The 23,358-nt window shown below is 43.4% G+C and overlaps 1 protein-coding gene across 4 annotated transcripts in view; it reads right to left on the reverse strand.

Moving 5' to 3' along the window:
* Window positions 1-23,358, reverse strand: part of LOC146829902 (butyrophilin subfamily 1 member A1-like) — an 837,898-nt gene that overhangs the window by 390,876 nt on the left and 423,664 nt on the right. For 3 of the 4 annotated variants that reach the window (XM_085608542.1, XM_085608546.1, XM_085608544.1), the window contains one exon: window positions 2,388-2,408. The exons of the other annotated variant lie outside the window; for it this stretch is intronic. In XM_085608542.1, the coding sequence (XP_085464668.1) occupies window positions 2,388-2,408 (21 nt within the window). The remainder of the gene's footprint in view (window positions 1-2,387; window positions 2,409-23,358) is intronic. 4 annotated transcript variants of the gene reach the window in all.

Raw genomic sequence — 23,358 nt, forward strand, 5'->3', positions numbered from 1 at the left:
ATGACACTGTTTCATGGATAAATCAAAAATTGTATGAAAAACAGGTCTCGCACTGGTCCTAACAGTTTTCGTCGACGTTTCAACCCAATAAGAGCGACTTTGAATCGTCACGCAGGGTCTTCATCAGGACAGTAAAATAAGCATTGGCAACCTAGCCGACGGTCTAGGAGGGCCTGGTAAGGAATTATTCATGCGTGGAGAAACAGAGCTCCTCATCAAATGTGGTCTCTTAGAAGGCGTAGTTCAAATAAATGAGGACAACTCCGGTGAAAAATCGCGTCAGAGCCGATCCGAGTTCTACTTCCTATTAAGTTTTGGGAAGGAAAGCGGTAACGATTCACGCTGCAGCAGCTCCTGTCTGAGTCGGGAGAAGGTTTGGCTCTCACTAAAAAGTTACGTAGATTCATGTTCCGTCTAAAGGCAAAGGTGGGTTTGGGTAACTTGGGGACATCCTCTCTCATGTTGAGAAGATGCCACTCCGAGAATATGGCCTGTTTAATTTTTTGGTCTAAGTTAGAGTGTTGGGTAACGCAAACGTATTTCTCTTCGGTGTTTTTGCTTTTGGGGGCAAACATGTTTTCCCTATTATAGTACCTGGCTCTTTCGAATGAGTCGTGAACCAGTCTTTTAGGGTATCCACGAGCTAAAAGCTTGTGCTTGAGGGTCTCAGTTTGTCTAAGGAACTCCAAGATGTTTGTACAATTTCTATGTAATCGTAGAAATTGACTGAAAGGAATGCCATCTTTCTGACAGTGCGGGTGGAAGCTACTGTAGTGGAGTAACGTATTTCTTACGGTAGGTTTAGTATAAAGAGATACAGAGAGATGTTGATTATCATGCTCTATCCAAATATCTAAGAACTCGACCCTGTCTTTACTTTTTTTGGGAGTGAATCTGAAGTTGTTGTTACAAAGATTAACCCACTCCAAAAATTGGTCCAAATCATCCTCTTCGCCATGCCTCATGAAGGAGATGTCATCGATGAACCGGTACCAAGCTGGTATATTTTCAAAGAAGGGCGCAATTTTTTATGAATAAACTGTTTTTCGAAATTGCCCATATACAGGCTGCCCCCCTGGTGACCCCTTGATCTGTTTGTATAGCTCTCCGTCAAATTCAAAAAAGTTTTTGTTCAGGACAATCTCCAACCACAGAATCAAAAAGTTACGGTTATGTTCGATCCCGGCCGAGATCAAACAGTTTTGGGCCACTTCAAGTGCCTGTTGGCATTTTTTATTGTCAGGCTTTGTTAGTATGACAGATGTCTGGATGCTAGTATGGTATGACTGGCTTAATGAGAGAATGTAGTTTGCGTAATTGATATGATTTTTTAGTTGTTCCTTTGCTGTGATTTACTTGGATTGGGGGACATCTTATAAATTATATCACTGTCCTTGTGGGTGCAATTTTGAAAAGAAAATATATGTGATCATGCCATTTGATGTGTTCTAGCATATAGTTAAAATATCACAAACATTCTTTAAAATATTTATTAATTACTCTAACTTGAATAAAATATATTTTTGTACTAGTTATATATGTTTTTGCCATTTCCTTGTTATATTCAGGTGTATGCACCATTTCCAGCCCTGTTCTCCGCTTGAGACAATCGTGCAGCTATCTAGAGTCTCTTTGCATATCGTGTAGGCAGGTGACACCCATTCCCTTCTCATGTAGGGTTTTATTTCTAGTTTCAGTTTCCCAAAGCCACCTGCCTGTATTCCTTTTTAGGGATCCCTTTCTTGTAGTTTGTACTCTCTTTTACCAAAATCAAACCATTACTTTCAGAAAGTGACTGAACTGCTGTTCAATCCTTCGTACTCTTGTATCTGATGATGCCCAGCTCCATGGCCTCCCAGACCCCGCAAGGGCACCTCCTAGGGGCGTCCTACATACTGCAGCACGTCTCATCCAGGGCCTGAAGAAATATGATTACATCACCCCCATCCTGATGGAACTCCATTGCCTCACCTCACCATTTTCAAAACCAGCTGTATCATTTATAAAAAAGTATCACAAAAGCACACACTCTTTTCTTGCAGACAAACCCACAATCTCAAATGGATCTTGGCACACCAGCAGACAGAGGTGTAAAAAGGAATAAATAAGACAGCAGGCCTATTCCATCTACACACCCAGGATCTGTGACGATATCCCTGTATCCATCAGAACGGCCCGACTCGCCTTGTTGAAGGATCTCCACTTTAAAGAATATTACATTAACCGTTTACAACTCAGCTTCTTCTCCTCTTACTCATTGACTTTATACTTTTCTTAGACAATGTAGAGTGCCATGCTGCCTTTTGGTTAGATTTGTGCTATAGAAATACATGCTTACATAATAGTCACACATTTCCTAGTAATACATGATTTTATTACAAACTCACCAAGTTTTGCTGAAAGTCTTTCTAAAAGAAAAAAGGACATATGTTAGCAAAGAAAACTTAAGAAAATAATGAATGCTATGATGCAATCTCAGCAGAACTTCATTTGAAGATTTCATGTTCTTTATTACATGTAACAAATTGATAATATATTTGAATAATTACATGGGGAATAATGTGTTCAAACTTAAATTAGTGCCAGAGATGGTTAAGAAACTCAGACTTTCACGAGGCTTCTCAAAACACATCATCACTTGAAGAAAGGCTTCTTGATGCTGCAAAAAACACTAACAAGGGGAATGTCATGTCTTTTAATGAGTCTGCAAACATCTTATGAACTTTGGTCTTGAATCTACCACAAACCAAGACAGATGACTAAGAACAACTGGCTCTTCCATGCCTAGGGTCTAGTTTTTTACCTGTTTGTGTCTTGCAATAGGTCTCAGTCAGATAAGTTAATATGCCTCAGTCCTCAACATATGCCTCAACATGATTTAACCCTTAAGGAAATGTTCATGTGCTTCTAGTATTACTGCAGCTTGCTTTTCATTTGAACAGGTTATCTTCATAATATGTGTTGATCTTACTCTTTCATCCACAAATATGACTCTGACCGAGTTAATTACACAGTTGGCTCTCACTTGTTGCACATGTGAACAAGACTTCTTCTACATGCTTTGCTTTGATGTGAATGCTTTGTAAAATATTGCCTGAACTATCAAGTTCAACACGCCACTGGTAGTTTAGAGCACCATTCTGAGAAGACTTGATTACTGTAATGCACTATTTTTGGGCTCTCCTCCCTGTTTAGTTAATCCCCCTGTTAAGTATTCAGTGGCGGCCGGTAATTTTAATGATAGGTTGGATGGCACACACGCTCACATGCACACTTACTCACACCCATGCATTAACAAATGTGTGCGCACACACACACATTCATACACAATACTCACTCCCAAATATTCATACATCCACACATGCACACACCGAACATTAAAGAAATCACACTTACCTGCACAGCTCTGCTTAGGAGGTCCCAGGAGGGTTGGGACTGCTGCCTTTTCTCATTGGCTGATCTTAGGTCAGCCAATGAGTGGGAGGCAGCACTCCCTACCTCGTCACAGAGTGGGATAGGGTCAGTGAGTGTTGCTGACCCCTCGCCACAATGTGACGCAGTGTCAGTGATTGACACTCGGCCCTGGGCACTTTAGGGTGTAAACTGAAGCGTCCAGGTCTGAGGCACTCAGTGACGCCCCCCCCCCCCCCCCCGTCACATGAGGGAGGACCACAAGGTAATTGGCCAGGCTGAAAAGGTCATGCCCACAGGAGCTGTGACATCTTTAGCCCGGCAAAGATCTGCTCAGGCAGCCAGGAGCTTGCACATTTAGCGCATGCTTAGTGCCTGGTTGCCTGACCTGAAAATAAAGAATGTCTGCCAGGCTGACCTTTGCCCATCCTGACAGAAGCTCTTCTTTTTTAGCGAATGGTGGGTGGGCACTGCCCCTCCGCTCATTTGGTCGTATGTATTCAGATGGCGGCTGCCAAATTGGTTTTAAGGTTGCCCAGATTCTCATGCTCATCTCCGGCACTTGCTGATTTAAACTGGCCTCTCGTGACAGAGAGAATCCTGTTCAAGCTTCTGTGGATTACTTTCAGGGCTGTTCAAGACTGGCCCTCGCTTCCTGCAAAGGAAATTCAAACACTAGGCCTCTTCAAGAGCTTTAAGCTCCTCAAAAGCTTCCCTCATGTGTGTTCCCAAGTTCAATAAAGCTAGAATGGGGGGGTCCTGTGAGACCTCTCACTGGGGAAGTTTAGTAGGTTTATTGACACACTCTGCACGAAGAGGAGCCACCAGCCAGCTTAACCAGCAGCCGTTCTTCTCCACACATTCTGGAAACATCGCTAGACATTTTATGACATGTATGGATGCGACACATCTCCCTACTTAAGCAACATTAAATAACAGTATCAATGTTTGAACATACCAAAGGGTAACAACATTTGAAAACCTTCTATGTACTAAATTTTAATCTGAACATTCATAGATTGTTCATGTGGGAACTTTTAAATGCTGCTCAACTACATACATTTTATATATCTCATAATCACTGAACCAATTAGTAGGATTTCGTGATTGTTCTTGTTGTAACCTTTGCGGAATAGTTTGTGAACCATCATTCATTTTTCCTTGACCTAGTTTGACATTTTCTGTGAGACAAGTTGATAATTTTGTCACCTTTTTATGATTCCACCCCTTACTTTTTTATAATTTCACATATTGCCATCACTCAACAGTACAATATACGGGTTTATCTTTATCATCTGCAATGGACCAGAACATGTTGACAACCCCTTCTGCCCCTTTACGTCCACTCGCACCCAATCACCAACTGACACACCTATCACACAAGGCTCCTTTCATCACATCATTTGCGTGTTTCCACACCTTATGATAAGAGCATCGTTCATTTTATTACCCTCATTACTTCAAAAGGTGTCTTTCCTGTTTACTATTAGGAGTTGTGCAATGTGCCCATGTTACATTGTTAGAGCACTTTTTCCATGGCTCTCGTTGGCACAATGCCAGCTGCAATCTTTCCTTGAGCGCTCTGTTCCATCTTTCAACTGAGCCATTTCATGGAGGGTAATAAACAGATGTACAAGTATGTTCTACCCCAACGTCCTCAAAAAGTCATTCATATATGGTAAAACAAATTGTACCACATTGTATGTGACAATAATTTCAGGTATTCCTTTGCTATCCCATATTTCTTCAAGAAAACTCATTACTTCATGAGTTACTAGGTTGGTAAACTTCCCTTCTGGCCACCTTGAATGATAATCCAGTGACATTATGGCATATTTGCGACTTGTTCCCAGAACAACGTAAGGCCCCAAAACATCAACCCATTTTTTTTTCAAAGTACATTCATCTTATTAGATGCAACGGGCGGGTAATCCACACTCCTCTGTGATTTGTCACTCCATGCACACAGTGAACACTTCATTATGCTTCTCTCTACGTCTACACCTACAACCAATATTCTGCTCTTATTCCACGCTTGGTTGCCCTCACCCTGAGAAGAATCTCATGTGTTAACCTCAGAAAGGTCTCGCTTAATGCTTCGGGCAACACCAACACTTGACCTCTCAACAACATGCCATTAACAGCCAAGAGTTATGTGACAATAGCTCTCAGCATGATCAGACTCTTCACATATCCATGGTCAACCCTTCGACAAGTATCTCATGACCTCCTGTAAGACCACATTGTCATTCCGTACTCCTATTTATTCATCATGTGAAATTCAACGATCAGAAGCAGTACTAACAGAAGCCATCATCCATTGTTCTTCTTTCTCACACGCTTCCGGACTACTTACAGGCAATCTTTAGAGGCAATCTGCAAATTAATTTTTCTTCCTTGGGATATATTCCATTTTGTAAGAGTACTCTAACATTCTCATATTCCAACGTGATAGTCTAGCAGATGCCTTGATCTTGTACTTTTTTCTGTTGAAAACACCAAATAATTGATGGTGGTCTGTGCATAGGATAAACTCAGTTCCCCATACAAATTTCCTGAAATGATCTTCACTTCACTAAGAAGCCAGGACTTCATGCTCAATAGTGGAATATGGCGATTCAGCATCGCTCAAGGGTCTTGATGCCTAAGCGATGGTGACTTCTATTTTTTTTCTCTGTTTTGGGTCAATGTAGCACCCAGACCCATACTAACGGCGTCTGTGTAAATCACACATTTGCAATGTGTATCACACACTTTCAGTGCACGAGCAGAGCTATATCTTTTTTCAGCTGGGCAACCTCACTCTTGCACCCCTCACATCATTCATATTTTTTAGCCTCAACTTCCTCATGTGTACTGTTCTTCAAGCAAACACTGGTATAAACTGGGAATAATATTCCGCTAACTCAATAAATGATCGTCATTGGCTCTTGTTCAATAAAGATGGGGCACCTTGAATGGCTTTTAACAATCTGACTTTAGACGATATACCCTTTTAATCAAACCAGTGCTCCTATCTTTTAATACACTTGTGTGTGTGAAGCTTTTGAGTAAGCCCAATGCTTCCTTGAACATTTCAGGGAATTTCTCCTCCTACTTAATTTCAGACAATGCATTCACATTTGTCTCTGTACCTAAAACTGGGTTTGAGTGATTGGGGTTCAGGCTCAACAGTTCACTCTGTGGTGGCCAACCAAAAACGCAGGAACCATCTTTAACAATATATATTTTTCAGTGAGTTGTAACGCCTTGGAATCTTAAAGTACCTTCAAAATATCCAGCTAAATCAATAGGTTTGTTGCCATATGCCACAAGCCTATTTAAAATATGGTTGGGAAGTTTACGGAGCTGTTCTTCCCCAATTAAAGTTTAGTGGGCGCTTGAGTCGGCCATCAATATGATGCAATGGGATTGTCTTTGTTTGTAAAACTTACCACTTCACTTATTTGTAATAAAAACTCTTCAGGAATGTCGTCTGTACCGTCAAGTCCAACATTTGCAACTGAACTTTTCAGGGAAATATCCAATTTTCCCTTTGCACATTCTTGCAAAATGGCCCTCTAAAGTGCATTTCCTGCATATGTGTCCAACTGCAGGATGTGCAAAAGAACCATTCAGTCCACATTTGTAACACAATATGTCTTTGTCTTGACCATTTGTGTCCTGCTTGATTTTGATTTTTCTCAAAGCTCTTTTTGTAAATGGTAGTTTGTACGCTTGCTATCTTCTCAGCATTGCCAGCTGCTATTTTCTTCAAGCCTTCATCCGCATTCTCTGCCCTTTTGCACTATCTATTGCTTTCTGCAGGTACCTTTTCTGTATAAAGTAATTTCCCTTGGGTCCCTTTGTCACACACTTTCTGCACCTCTTGTTGCTCTTTCTCCTGTTATGCGCTGTAACTCTAAGGACTCTAGGACTCCTAAATACCTTCTATGAATACGTTAGGAGTCCTAACTTTACTACTCCTAAACTGAGAAAAATCCTAACTTTAAGACTTTCAGTATTCACAGAAGGCATTTAGGAGTCCTAAAGTTAGGACTCCTAACTTCTGTGAATACCGAAATGAGTAAGTGCCTTCTGTGAATACCAAAATGGTAGTAAGTTTAGGATTTTGTCCTAAGTTAGTTCTGTGAATTGGGCCCGACTCTTTTCACCTTAGTGGTCTACTGCTCAAGTTCCATTCCTCAGGGATATTGATGGCTAGGCCAGTATGCCTTTGAGGTCACAAGAGCGCTTTGTATTATCACAGTTCCGAAAATAAAATAATACAAAACAATAGAGTACCACTCAATAACGGAGAGTAATATAGGATAGAAAGCCAATAGATCAGTTGATCACTGCTAAATAGGATTGGCATTCGATTAGTATAATATTGATACACATCTATATATTGTTTAATGTAAACAGTATATTATATATTTGTATACTCCTCCACACCACTCAGTCTGGTTTCAGACCCAACCACAGTACTGAAACTGCCCTCATCGCTGCCAAATATGGTATACGCATGACTCTGGACAGAGGAAACACAGGAGCCCTCAGCCTCCTGGACCTCTCTGCAGCATTTTACACAGTCTCCCACCCCATCCTCATCCAACGCCTATACTACATTGCAATCCAAGGACACACACTCCGATGGACCTTCTCCTTCCTAGCTGGAAGGGCCCAGGCAGTCAGTCTGGCAGCATACCTCATTTGCTTGTGACCTAATCTGCAGAGTTCCACAGGGATCCTACCTGAGCCCGACCCTCTTCAACGATTACATGATCCCTCTTGCCAATATTATCCACTCTCACGACATCAATTCTATAGTATTCTTGCATGATGTTTTATTCTCTATGTTTCTCTGCTCCAGCTGCTCAGCCTGTGTGTGTGTCTTCTGTATGGAATGTTGGTGAGTGGACCTTGAGTGGAATGCCTGGGTGACTGGATGAGTGATGACAGTTGGTGCGAGGGGCTGAGAAGCTAGCAGGCTGCTCCTGGTGGGGCTGTTCATATGAGCATACAAGCAGCTCCTGGTGGGGCTGTTCACATGAGCATACAAGCTGCTCCTGGTGGGGCTGTTCATAGGAGCATACAGGCTGCTCCTGGTGGAGTCGTTGATATGAGCATGCAGGCTGGCTTACAGGATTTATATAGCTGTTTATGATGACCTGTCTACTTACCCGAATAAACCTACTTGGATTACAACATACCAGCGTGTCATCATTGCTGTATTGTGTTACCTGGCACATGTCAACAGAAATTGCGCCTTCAAGAGAAGTAAGCATCAACAGTTTACTTGTATTTGGCTCACATGGCACAAATGAACGCTGCGTCAGGACATGTGGTTGGAGTATTGTGCACGACTAACGTGAGAAAATAAAGATTATGACAAGGCCTATGTGTCCCCTATGTGTTCCCCAACGTTTCGTGAACATGCATGTACGCCATGCATTTTCCCTCCATGGCCTGTCAACCATGATGCCTATGCTATAACGTGGCCTGCCATCAAGTCTCCCATGAGAGAAACGACAAATCTGCACTGAGGCCTACACGTTTTGCATCATGTTTTCCTGCACTCGTGCCATTTTCATGAAAGCCCATTTTGTGGCTCAGCCGGAGCCCGAAAAGAGGTTTCAGGCCTCAGACGCTCTGAGAGCTGCAGCTGCGTATCCTTGGCCTCGCACACTTGGGCCTCAGCCAAAGGGGCCCAGTCCGGGGTGCCGAGACAGTGTTGAGCATGGTTATCTGCTTACTCCTACTGAATCACATTCCTGCCTGGAAAAGGAGGAATAAACAAAACCAGTCTTCAAAGGATAGAGCCTAGCCTTTCTGTCTCCTTTTCAGTGATTGCAAAGCTCACGTCAGTGAAAAGCCCATAGCCCCCATGTAAGGCCCACGCAGTGAATAAAGAAATAGAAGCCACATCGGCTCTTGGTGATGGGCAACCTATGTCACAGATCAGTTCCTGCTCCGGACTTTAGATATCAGATAATTAGGCCTGGGCAAAAATTTCGTTCCGTTCGCGGAAATTGCGATAATTTGACATTTTTGCGTTCCGCGGAGAGCGCGAAAATGTCAAAAATTCCGGTTTCCGCAGCTTGGCGATAATTTGTTTCTTGCTCGCGCTGTAAAATGATACATTCTTGCGCGCGCGCGATCGCCTTACCTGAATCCCTGCGTTCGCCGACAAGTTTTCTTGATCCGGTCGCGTTCTCCATGAGATGTTGTATTGTTTTTAGCCATTTGCGCTGTCTCGCGACAGTTCGCGCCCGCAGTGACGTCATGCGTCGCGCGATCACGTCTTTCTTCTCGCGATCATGCACCGCGAGAACAACTCAAAACAAGATGGCCGCGCCCGCAAGCAACCACATGGGTAAGTTGGCGACCCGCAACCATGCAGAAAATCTCGCGAACATGCCGGAAAAAAACTTCCGCATCTTCGCGATATTTCTGCTTGTTTGCGATAATTTTAAACATTCTCGCGATAATTTGCGAAGGTTAATTCCGCAAATTCCGCCCACCCCTACAGATAATACAAGATGTGCTGGTCGTCCTGACACTGAAGGCCTCTCTTCCAGACTCCCCGACTGCACAGCAGCCTTCCCCCAGTTACACGTCAGTTACACGTCATGCTCGAGTTGAGCACAAGTAAGGCAAAGTTCCAGTAAAGTTCCAGCTGATCACGCAACCCCCTCCAGGTCTCCACCCACCTATGACACTCACCTATGACTCATCAAGTGGGCGCCCACATGGACACCCACCTTCACGCCTACTTACACGCCCACATGCTCTTATCTCATTCTCTCTTGCTCTGCCTTAAGCACTCCTGCTTACGTATAATATTGAATGTATATATACTGCACTCTGTGAATAAAGTTGCAGAAGACCCTTCCTGATCCCTTGTGGTGATGGAACTATTCTTCCTATAACTCGAGTTATTGGAATAAAGCCCTTTTGAACCTGATACCACGGACTCAGCCTCTTGCTTTATGCATGATCATATTGATACCTATAGAAATTATGAGTGCGTAATACCTTATTTACGACATTTAATGGCGCCCGAACAGGGACAAATCCCCTTCCCCACGCGCCGGAGATGAAGGTCCAGTTTTGCCCCCTTCTACAGCCGTGACGGACTTAAAGTGTACACGTCGCGGGTTTTCCCGCCAACTCCCTCAGGCCAACGGAGGAGACAGACTGCGACCAGGCATCCATACGAGGCGGTGAGGATTGCGGATCGTCCCAACCCAGAGCCCACCCTGCGAGAGAGCTGTGTCCGAGGTTTCTAGAGATCCACCAAAGATACACCATTCCCACGCATGCGCAGCGTCGAGTGACCGAGGCCTTCAAGTTCTGCTTCCCGGTGAGTTTCATGGGGGTTGCATAAAGACGGGTTCATTTAATGAACACGGTAAAGACGTGTCTCACTTGTGAGACCGGTATGGTTGTGCTGTATTCCAGTGCATAAAGTTTTCAAGTATTCAAGTGCATGCATAAAGTCATTCAAGTATTCAAGTATTCAAGTATTCAGGTGCACCGATTCAACTGTATGAATGTTATTGTCTTAGTCAGGTTCAGTTAGGTTTGAATGTGTCAGGTTTGTATGTAAGATTGTTTCATTGTGATTTTGTTTTTGGTTACATTTCAACATGCCGTTGTTTTCGAAACTGCGTAAAATAGGTACTAGGAAAGGTGTATTAGAGGAATCAGTTAACATTCCGCCTAGAGACACACCTGGACATTTCATGTACTGTAAACATGGTTTAGATGCCGTGTTGTTTTTAGAGCTATGGGTGGATTACACAAAGGATTTAGAGACACAGTATAGATGGCCTATCACGGGAACGTGGGATGCGGAATGCATTATGAAGGTAGAGGAAGAGCTATGGAAGAGAAAATGTAGACCTGCTCAGAAGGATGCCATTGAGTTTTTTGGCGCAAGGAGTCACATAGAAGAACAGAGAAAGAGTTCCACAAAGCAGAGAGAAGTAGACAGGAGTCGGAAAAAGCCAAAGAAAAGAAGTTACAGGAGGAAGGGGAGCGGGTCAAAAGAGAACAGGCTGAGAGAGAAAGAAATACTGTCGTTGCTGGTATTTATCCCGTCCTTTCAGAGGAACTAGCAAGAGTGGCCCCAGTAGAAAGACCCGTTAGAGTGCCACCGCAAGTACCCCGATACATATAATAATGATATAGTAGCCCAAACGTTCTTGAGCCTCCCACCAAACGAACAGCGCATAGCTGGTGTTTACATGGTCCAACATTTGATTACGTTGTATGAGAGTCAATATTCGGATCCCGGTCTATTGTATAAGTTGCTGGACGACATAGTACTAGACAGGTGGACGAACATGGGTACTGAATTGATTAATGTCATCCTAGATCAGCGACACAAATATATAGAATTCGTGACTAGGTCCCTGCTTCCCGCTCCACCCCAAGATAGGCGACAGTTATACGACAAGCTGAACCCCCTACGAGAGGTTCATCCTGTAAAGGATACAAACAATGTGCTACAACGGGTGTATGTCTACACCCCCTTGTCAAAATTAGAGATACTGGAAATGAAAAAGATGTTGCCCTCCCATGATAAAGACCCGGGGGGTTTTCACCGAGAACTAAAAGACATTCTCCGCTTAGGAGAATATACATATGCTGACATTCTAAAATTATTGAAAGTACTATTGCCTGCTGGTATTTACGAGAAGCTTAAAGAAAAGGACTGGGAGAGAAAAAGATTAGCTGGGATGTGTTGGAAACAGAGGATGCAGCCAGAGCCGCGGGGGTTGGTCTGGGTCCCCGAGCTAAAGAATTACCTGAACTCCTTGTTCAAGTTTTGCCTAGATTATTAGTTACTAAAAAGGAAGACCGGGATGCTATTTCAGCCTGTAAGCAGAAACCAGACGAGGACACAAGCGATTTTTACTCTAGGTTTGAGAAATGTTTTACTATCAATAGTGGCCTTAAGCCCGGTAGCGAATCATATCCCCATCTTTTCGTGAGCAAACTAGTAGAAAATTCCCTACCCGAGATTAAGTATAGGGTACTGAAGGTTGAGAGTACTTGGCAAGCAAACAGCCCTTCCCAAATGTTACAAATGTTACAATATCACCAGAACAGAATTAGAGAAGAACACGACCAGGAAAAGAGACGCATGAAAGACACAAAAATGAAGATGCTGGTGGCCCAATCGACACCGGCAAACACAAACACAAACACGAACAAAAGTAGCGCGACACCAGTTAAAGGGAACTGTAATTATTGCAAGAAGCCAGGCCACTACGTAAATGAATGTGCAGTCCTGAAACACAATATAGCTATAGGTAAAACAAAGCCACGTCCATATCCTCCCAAGGAAAATAACACGCATCAGACATCAGATACGTTTCCACCGCCGCCACCACCTGTCCATGCACCTGCACCCACCCACACTACAGCACAAATGTATCAGCACGCTCAACCTAACTATCCAGAAAACCAAGCATATTCATGAAGCAGCCTAGAGAGGGAATTCGACTTGCCCCTTATTCCAGTTCCTGTGGACCAAGTTTTACTAAATCTGAGATTGGAAAAATAAGATTACGAACCCCTGAAAACAAATTGTATATCAAAAAACAATTTTTCAATAGGGCGAATTATTGCAGTTTATATGGAATTGGGAAGACTTTTTGTCTTTGACAGCTTCAGAGTGAGGAGAAGGTGGGGGCTAAAGAGCGCAGAATGTGATACAGAAATCGAAGGCAGATTCTGACCTTGAAGCCTGTAAGGTGGGGGCTAGGAAAAGGAGCGGAAAACGGGAGGTGAAATCACTGCTTAGAAAGCTTCTCTGACATAGCATCTGTGTAATGCCTACAGCCGGAGAGCCTTGAGGGCCAGGAGTAGATAGAAAACAGATGGCTGGCAGCCCAGGCTCAAGCCGGGCTGAGGGGCTATTTTTAGCTTCTCTGATACAGACAGGGCAGCTGAGAAATGAAACTCGAGAAGCCTTCCTTTGTTCTATTCTGTGCAAGACTAGTGCCCCGAGGAAATGTCTATGGAAGACTGTTGTTTTTCTTTCTTAACTACTGTTGAATTGATTCTAGAACAAAAAGTAAAATGATGCTCTTGCTTGAAATTTTAAGGACTATATGCCTATATAAAAACGATTTTCAAATTCAGACAATTTTCACAGTGGAAATTGTGGCCCAAAGCTGCCACCAGTTGACTGGCAAGATGATAACAGTTGAGTAATGGAGATGTGCTCGGTATACTGATGGCTTGGCATATGTATTTTATATATGTTTTGTTTTTGTGTCGTATTGACCAGTCTGTTTAGCATTAATACAAGTTCTCCTGTGCGGTACAGAGATGGTCGTGACGACGTCAATCTTTGCGCAGCGCTTGACTGGAACTTGTTCACAATTACTAAATTTCACAGACATGATACTACCATTATCATGCTGTCAAAATAGTAGACAACACGTTATCAGTGTATGTCTAATTGGTATTGGAGATGAATAAAACAAAAAAGGTTATGCAAGACTAAAATATGTATCACATGACTGCCCTTCTCTTATAGACAGGCAGCCTTGGTCATATGTTTCCAGATTGGACATTTTGGAACGATTTTTTGATCTGTACACTCGCATCTTAACACTTGAAATGCCTGTTTTAAATAAGGACTGCCGCCCCAGAGTGATAACTCTGCCTTTTAGAATGTTGTAAACGGGTTTCCACAAATGAGGCTCGGTATTTAGGGTAATGAGAAAATATCTGACAGGATTTCCTTTTTCAAGTTTGCTTTAGTAAGCTCATTCTTGTAAATGATGGCGCCAAAAGTTGACATGTTTTTAAATTAGGCTATTGGGTTTGGGCTTCTGAAGGGAGACGTTTGAATATGAAAGGCGAGGGATGCAGCTTATTGTATAGGTGGAAATTATTGCAAAATGACTGATTTCTTTAGCAGATAAATTATTAATTATGAAATTATCAACATTAATAAGTGTTCTTAAACTTGGTTTTCCAAATATTTAGGAAGCTTAGCATTCCTATTAGGGCCTCCTAGCATTAATATTGACTTCAGGTTGGTGTAGGTTCACATAATAGGGACATTTGCATATGAGATGTCATTTGGCCAGCCTATGAGCTAACACAATGAGGTTTGTACATTTGCTAGAAGGATTTCTCGCCATTTCAAATGCGCTGTGTATCTCCTATAATTTTGCTTACACCCAGTTGCTACACACAGGGATTAATAGTGTTGACAAGACACAGGGTTTGATAGTGTTTGACAGCAGTGAAATCTGTTTCAGATTTCCTCCTGTCAAAAAGGGGGGAAGGAGGAGAATATTAGCTTCCTGCTGGCCCCTGAGGAGGTTCGCTTCCCGCTAGCCCCTTAGAAATTAAGCCCCTTGGAAATTAAATTAGCCCCCTTAGAAATTAAGCCGAGGAAATAGGTATGTTGCTCTTCCCTTTTTTCATGTTTTATTGTGATCTTACAGGGGAATTAGTTGTGGGCAGTTTTTTTTTGTTCTACTAAGCTTAGGCGAAATGACTAGTTCTTCATTAACTAGTCTGTGTGAATACACTCACAATCTTTACTAGGAACTGATGTTGAGTAATTTGGATTAGGACAATTAAAAAGAGCTTTATGTCAAGCACCAGTCTTAGCGACCCCTGATTACAACAAATCTTTTATGCTTTTTGTGACAGAGCGGGATGGAACAGCACTATCTGTCCTAACACAAGATCATGCAGGAAAACACAAGCCCTGTGCTTATTTTTCTAGTACATTGGACCCAGTAGCACAGGCTTTGCCTGCGTGCCTAAAATCTGTTGCAGCAACGGCCTTAGCCATAAGACAAAGTGACTCGATAGTGCTGGGCCACCCCCTGACAGTACAAGTACCACACGCAGTAGAGGTTCTTTTGAACCGGACACAAACCCAACACCTGACTGTAGCGAGACTGACAGGTTATGAGCTGACGTTATTTCAACCACACATAGAGATCAGGCGATGCAACATACTGAATCCTGCTACTCTTTTGCCCTCCAGTACAGAAAACATTCCCCCACATGACTGTGTTGAAGTGATACATACCGTGACTAAACCAAGACAAGACTTGACAGATGTTGCACTCCCAGACCCTGACCTAACACTATATGTTGACGGCTCATGCATGAGGACGGGGGCGGGAGAATTAGTGGCAGCGTATGCAGTGACCACTGCTACTGAAATCATAGAGACTAAAAGAATAGACATACTGTCAGCACAAGCAGCAGAGCTCATCGCTCTGACACAAGCATGCATAAGAGCTAAGCACTTGAGAGTAAACATTTACACCGATTCACAATATGCATTTGGGGTAGTTCATGATTTCGGAGTACTATGGAGAGAAAGAGGTTTCTTGACCTCTCACGGGGCCAAGATACAGCATGGCCCCCTTATACAAGCCCTTCTGGAAGCGATACATTTACCGACAGCCATAGCTATCCTGAAATGCAAAGCACATACTAAAGCCACAGATACCATTTCTCAAGGCAATGATCTGGCAGACCGAACTGCTAAACAGACAGCTCAGACCCCACTAGACATGACGAACTCACAGATACCATCAATGACCAATGCCATGACAGTCAGGGATCCTTCCAGGGATGTACAAGACATACAGACACATGCTACTCTAGATGAATTAAAGAAATGGTCAGAACAAGGAGGGGTACTGACTGATCAGGGTTGGATGACTAAGGGCAAAGCAACATGGTATCTTCCTGATTCGATGGTACAGGTGATCATAAATACCGCACATAGTCCTGCACACTTAGGAGAGAAATCAATGCTAGACAGCTTACAGAATATCTGGTTCAACAAGCACCTGCGTGCAGCAGCTAAACAAAAAGTCAGAACATGTATGATCTGTTGCCAATTCAATCCAGGTAAAGGCATTCCGATGGAACAAAGTGGATTCCATCCACCTGACCATCCTTTTGAAGTCCTCCAAATGGATTATATCCAAATGAACAGATGTAGAGGTTACAAATATGTCCTGGTAGTCGTATGTGCACTCACAAGATGGACAGAAGCTTTCCCAGTCCCTGATTATACTGCTGTAACTACCGCCAGACAATTGGTGCGAGAGTTTTTCCCACGCTATGGATTACCGCGTGTCGTATATTCCGACAACGGTCAGCCTTTCTCCTCTGAACTCATGAAGCAGGTGTCCCTTCTGTTAGGGTATACCTGGAAGTTTCATTGTGTGCGACATCCTGAAGCAGCAGGCCTTGTAGAAAGGCACAATCAGACCTTAAAGACAAAACTAGCAAAGATTTGTGCAGAAAAAGGTGTAGATTGGATGGTAGCCCTGCCGGTTGCCCTCTTTTACATGCGAATGGTAGCCCATTCTAGAATAGGCTTATCGCCCTATGAAGTGGTCTTCGGTAGGCCACCGAATATGTGGGGCACCCCGATGCCTAAAAAGATTACTGATGTTGATAGTAACATACTGACAGATTACCTGGCTTCCTTGATGTCTGCACTACTCTCTTGTCGTTCGCAGGTTGCCGCCGCCTTCCCTGACAACACCCAGGTCAAGGAACACTCCATCGCTCCTGGGGATTATATTTTAATAAGGAACTTTGACAGGACGAGCCCTCTTGAGCCGAGGTGGAAGGCGCCGAAGTTAGTGCTATTGACCACGAGGACAGCCGTTAAAGTCGAAGGACGGAAAGGATGGCTGCATATACATCACTGCAAACGCTACTTCGGGAATAACGACTCTTTTAAAAAGGAAACGAACTTTTCAGACTTTGAGCCCCCTTTACTAGAGGAGACTCCTCAGCAGGAGTACAAAGCTAAACTTCGATCTAGAAAGTCAGACCCCGTTTGATCAATTAAGTCCACTAGGTGGTGAATCGGTTGAACATGTATTCTGGCTTGCATAAGATCTCGGACAATAATAATGATAAAAGAGCAAGATGAAAAGCAAATACTGTAAAATATTACGTAGTAGATGTATAGTAACTTTGATTTTTCTATCTCTTCTGTGCGTCGCGATAATATGTATCAGCTTAATACTACATGCTATTTTTCTTCCTATTGCCTCACTCTTACACTCCTCCACTAATGATACCATAAAGCACACATTTAGTGATCTGCCATCCTATGAGCTATCCTATCGACATGCCCTGCGCAACAATACCTTTATTCATATGCTGCACCATTCACATCAGACTAGCAATGCTACAGACTGCTGGGTCTGTGGCCGACTTCCCCCGTATCAGAAGGTGAAGGGAGTGTTGCCTCTTTTCCCTTTTCCGTTCTCCCATAATGGTTCTTGCGGAGCATGGTTTGCCTTAATGACATCCATCAACGGTGATGCCAAGGAATGTCAAGATAAGGAGTGTAGGGGTGACTGGGTATGGGGTAACTTGAATAAAGTCATGAATGAAGCATGTTTCCCAGACGAAGAAGGTCTTCCCCAAAGAAAAGGTACAGATCTAGAAAATGAAGAGTATCTGCAAGGAAATGCGACCCTCGACTTTATAATGTTGAATGTCAAGCCCATACACAATGTAGGTCCATCCTCAATAACAGTCCTGCCAGAGAGAGGGGACTTGTGTGTCAGAAAAGAAGGCTCAGTACATTTGGGGCACAGCGAGTGTAATACTATAATAGAGTTTAAAGACAAAGGAAAGTCCTATTTCAGAGCATCACGACACACCTACTTTATTTGTGGCCAGACAGCCTATGTACAGCTGCCCTTAAACTGGGGTGGGACGTGCTACATATCATTTCTTTTACCACCCGTTTTCTTAGCCCCATCGAACTATCATCAAGATCTCCAACTAGCACTTATCAGACACAGACGAGGGCTCGATGCCTCCGGCATTGACCTGACCGAGACAGCTTGGGAGCAATATACAGATTTCAACAAAGGATTCTTTTTCTTCATATGTCCCGTCCAGAATAGTAAACTTATCCGCAGGCTAACAAGGATTCTAGAAACAGTTGTAAATGAGACTGCATCAGCCCTGGGGAACTTGACCCAGGAACAGTCTGCTATGAGAATGGTCGTTCTTCAGAACCGTCTTGTTCTTGACGTCATCCTGGCGGATAGGGGCGGGGCTTGTAGAATCATCGGATCCAGCTGTTGCGTTTTTATTCCTAATAACGCACCATCTGTATACAAAGCAATAACAAGGCTCCACAAGATTGCCCAAAGCATACATCAAGACCCAGGCACGTGGACTTGGTCCAGTTGGCTCTGGGGAGTAATATCGGCATGGGGATGGAAAGTGTTGACCGTCTGTGGGTTAATACTACTAATGGTATTCAGTTGTTGTCTATGTCTGCAATGTGGCCCGGCCATTTGCGGCCTGTGTGCTACTGCATGTGTTCCACGTCCCCATATACAAAGCATTGAAAATGGAAAAATAATGCTGCAAGAACAGATCGACTGTCTCATGAGAATAGATGTGACATGAAGGGTCCACTAGGGGACAAGGAGGAAATAAAGATTATGACAAGGCCTATGTGTCCCCTATGTGTTCCCAAACGTTTCGTGAACATGCATGTACGCCATGCATTTTCCCTCCATGGCCTGTCAACCATGATGCCTATGCTATAACGTGGCCTGCCATCAAGTCTCCCATGAGAGAAACGACAAATCCGCACTGAGGCCTACACGTTTTGCATCATGTTTTCCTGCACTCGTGCCATTTTCATGAAAGCCCATTTTGTGGCTCAGCCGGACCCCGAAAAGAGGTTTCAGGCCTCAGACGCTCTGAGAGCTGCAGCTGCGTATCCTTGGCCTCGCACACTTGGGCCTCAGCCAAAGGGGCCCAGTCCGAGGTGCCGAGACAGTGTTGAGCATGGTTATCTGCTTACTCCTACTGAATCACATTCCTGCCTGGAAAAGGAGGAATAAACAAAACCCGTCTGCAAAGGATAGAGCCTAGCCTTTCTGTCTCCTTTTCAGTGATTGCAAAGCTCACGTCAGTGAAAAGCCCATAGCCCCCATGTAAGGCCCACGCAGTGAATAAAGAAATAGAAGCCACATCGGCTCTTGGTGATGGGCAACCTATGTCACAGATCAGTTCCTGCTCCGGACTTTAGATATCAGATAATACAAGATGTGCTGGTCGTCCTGACACTGAAGGCCTCTCTTCCAGACTCCCCGACTGCACAGCAGCCTTCCCCCAGTTACACGTCAGTTACACGTCATGCTCGAGTTGAGCACAAGTAAGGCAAAGTTCCAGTAAAGTTCCAGCTGATCACGCAACCCCCTCCAGGTATCCACCCACCTATGACACTCACCTATGACTCATCAAGTGGACGCCCACATGGACGCCCACCTTCACGCCTACTTACACGCCCACATGCTCTTATCTCATTCTCTCTTGCTCTGCCTTAAGCACTCCTGCTTACGTATAATATTGAATGTATATATACTGCACTCTGTGAATAAAGTTGCAGAAGACCCTTCCTGATCCCTTGTGGTGATGGAACTATTCTCCCTATAACTCGAGTTATTGGAATAAAGCCCTTTTGAACCTGATACCACGGACTCAGCCTCTTGCTTTATGCATGATCATATTGATACCTATAGAAATTATGAGTGCGTAATACCTTATTTACGACAAACGTGATGTGCATTCACGGTAACCATTGGAACAGCTCACCCAAAACTGACGTGTTGGGAACTACGTGAAGCCATGGTGTACATTTGGTGTTTACGTTAGACTCATCAGCTGATGTGTATCGGCCTTTCAGAGTTTAAAAAAAACAATTAAAAAAAAAGTCAGAGTCTTCCTGTCTGGATGCACATTCATCCATTTTCAATGATTGATGCTCTACGCTTGGATGCTTGCTCATTGTAACAAGTTTTTCACGGTCTGGTTACTGCCACTGAGATCCTCACGCAGACTTTGTATACAGAGACACGCATGGATATGCTAACAGATCCACATGTACTTTTGGTTCGGAACTGTGAGCTGCAAGTTGTGTTTTCACTGGTGCGGGCAAACAGTATGGAACCAGATGTGAGGACGTGTTTGGGGGATGGACTGCAGCGGTATTTCGAACCCCTGCAGGCAAACAGAGGTGAGACATTATTTGTCTGTAATTTTTAGACTAAGTTAAGACCTCATCTCTGCGGGTGTTAGCCAACTGCCGTTTTCAAAATTTAAAGTAACGTGGCAAGAGCTCTGGTCAGCGCGTGGAATTGTACCTGTATTGTGAAGACGCGTTGACCAGTCTATGCCCTTCTGTGACGTCGCTTTCTCTTCAGGACTCCATGTTGCACTGTGCTGCTGAAGGATGTTCTGCAGTGCAGGCGTGCTGGGAGCCACCCGGTACGGCGTGATACAGTGTTGTATTCTGTCTATTGCATATTTCTATGTTTGCCTTTACCCACTTAATGCCCTTCTAGTGGAATGCTTCTGCACTGTGATGTAATACGGAATGTTGGGTGTTGGCTGAAGATAAGCCACAGTTATGATGGGGCTGAGCTGCCTGCTGGCTGCTCCTGGTGGGGCTTATTCCAGGCTACTTAACATCTTACAATAAATCTACATGAAATACTTCAACCAGTCTGGACTTCATTACTACATAATTTTGGCGACGAGTTGATCTTACCTACGTGCTCAACCAAAGAAGTCAAGTTTCAAAAAGGCAACTAAAGATGCTGTTTCAAGAAGGTAACTAAATAGTCAAGTTTCAAGAAGGAAAGAAATGTCAAACCTCATCAAACATCAAGCAAAGACTCTGGCTTCAGAGCCCCACCAGTGACCATCACACCGGTCGCCCCCTACATGCCAGATTCTTCTTCAATATTTCATCAACTCCAGTGTTTTTTGCTGTCTGCTGTGCCCCAAGAGAGGGTAAGCCTCTGCTGTGCCCTCAAGAGAGGGTAAGCCTACTTCAACCTTTTCTATGTCTGGAAAACTGTTGTGCCTTCAGTGAAGGTAAGCCTGGCGCTCTTCAAGCCTGCTAACGTCTGTGACTGTCAACTGCATCGTTTGTTGTGTCAGCATCATGTGCTGTGCCTTCAATGGGGTGAGGGTAAGCCTGTCATCTTTCAGCGTCTCACATGCTATGAACAAGCATATTGACAAGCAAGCGTTTCTGCCTCCCGGCACTATCGTAAGCCTGCCTCTCCTGTTTCCGTCAAGAGGAGTTCCCTGTGTTCCTCTCAGCATCTGTCTACACCCTGCAGAGTGTTTTCATAGGTGAAATGTCTTTGGTGCAGTGAGTTTTAGGTGTCTTATGTTGCCCAGTGCTGACAGACTTAATTTTGCTGCCAAGTGCCCCAGTTGTCTACGAGCATCCTGATGGGCGTGACTGTGAGTTCTTTGTTGTTTTTAAATTTTATTTATGTTTCATGCTGTTGCGCACTGTGTTACCACCACGGCAGTTTGCTCCGCAGCGTTCAATAATCTAAAATGAGGCGTGTGTCTTCTCTTTACTCAGCGCATTCTTACCTGGTTAACGCGCGCTCTGCTAGCTCCATGGATCTTCTGTGACGTCTGCTTTTCCTGGCTGCTCTAGATGTTTTGATGCATACTTATGCCTCCAGCCATCCGGCACGACGTCAGTAGGCGTGCCGCCATCTTTTGTTTGGAGCTGTACCATCAGTTCTTTCTATGTGGTTTTCCAATGTTTTCAATCCACGTTTTCAATAAAGTTTTCTACCAGTTAAGGGTGTTGTGGAGGTTGCGGTTAAAAGGGAAAACTGATGGAGTCTGGAGACATCGCATCGAGGTCAGGGAAGGTAGCTGTAAAAACCTGTTTGAGTCCGGAGACATTCCATCGAGGTCAGAGAACACTCGCATCAAGGTTGGGGGACACTTTTTAGTTGTTTTTCTACTAGGAGTTCTTTTCTGTTTCTCAGTGAAAGGCTAATATTTTACGTTGGAAAAGCTTCAAATTTTCAATGTGACTCGAGTGCAGTTTTGGTTTGACCAACTTCAATTCAATCCTATTATTACCGTGCCATCTAGGGACCATCTAACTCCTTTGCAGCAGCATATTCTAATTTCCAGTTTGAACACTCGTTGGTCTGTTTTGTTTTCAGCAGCACAAATGGAGTCTATGTCTGAGCACACAGGTGGATTTCATTCAAGTTTTCAAGTACTTTCATCGACTGCTGGTTTCTTCGTGTCACTGCTGAGTTTATTGACTTGCAGCCTATTATGGCATGTCTTCATGAATATGCTCAATTTCAATTGCCATATTTATTTTGGTTGGTTCTAATAAGACAGCTCCAGCTCTATGTCAACTAAGTTTCTAAGGAGCGTGTTGTTGTATTTCAATGTCTGTTGGGTGCACATTCAAGCTATTGATCACATGTCTAGCTGAGCATGATTTCTATTCATATTTCTATTTTCTTTAATGGGGTGTTTATATTTATGACCCTAGTGACATGCTCTCAAGAAATTGATTACTCAATATTATTTAGTTATCGATCTACTTGCATGTACATTGTGATTTAAACGCACTGTTTTTTATCTTTCTGTTTACAGGTTGCATGTTTTCAAAAATTCAATTTTTCAATCTTCCTCTATTTTTCAATTTGTTGCATGTAAAGTTACCTTTGCATAGTTTGTGCAGTTTTCTTTGTAGGAATTGCACATATCAATTTACGCACTCAATTATCAATGTATATGCATGCGTCCAGTATTTCTTGGTAAGAAATATGTATCTCAATCGATTTATCAATTTGCATGTATTCTAGTTGTTTTAAAAGGTAAATATTTCAATGTTTTTTCAATTTGTGACCTTTTGAGGTTGTCAATTTGTGTTGCTTCCTTTCAACTATTCAATGTTTTTCAATGTTTTCAAGGTTGTCGATTTGGGGTTTATCCCTCTCAAGGTTTCAATGGAATTTCTATCAAGCCGCGCTTTTTCAATGTGTAGCCTTATTACGAGGTTGACTCTATATGGGTTTTATCCCTCTCAAATGTTCAATAATTTTCAATCTAACTTAT

The sequence above is a fragment of the Triturus cristatus genome, chromosome 5_2 (genome assembly GCF_964204655.1).
Source record: "Triturus cristatus chromosome 5_2, aTriCri1.1, whole genome shotgun sequence".
Taxonomy (NCBI): Eukaryota; Metazoa; Chordata; class Amphibia; order Caudata; family Salamandridae; genus Triturus; species Triturus cristatus.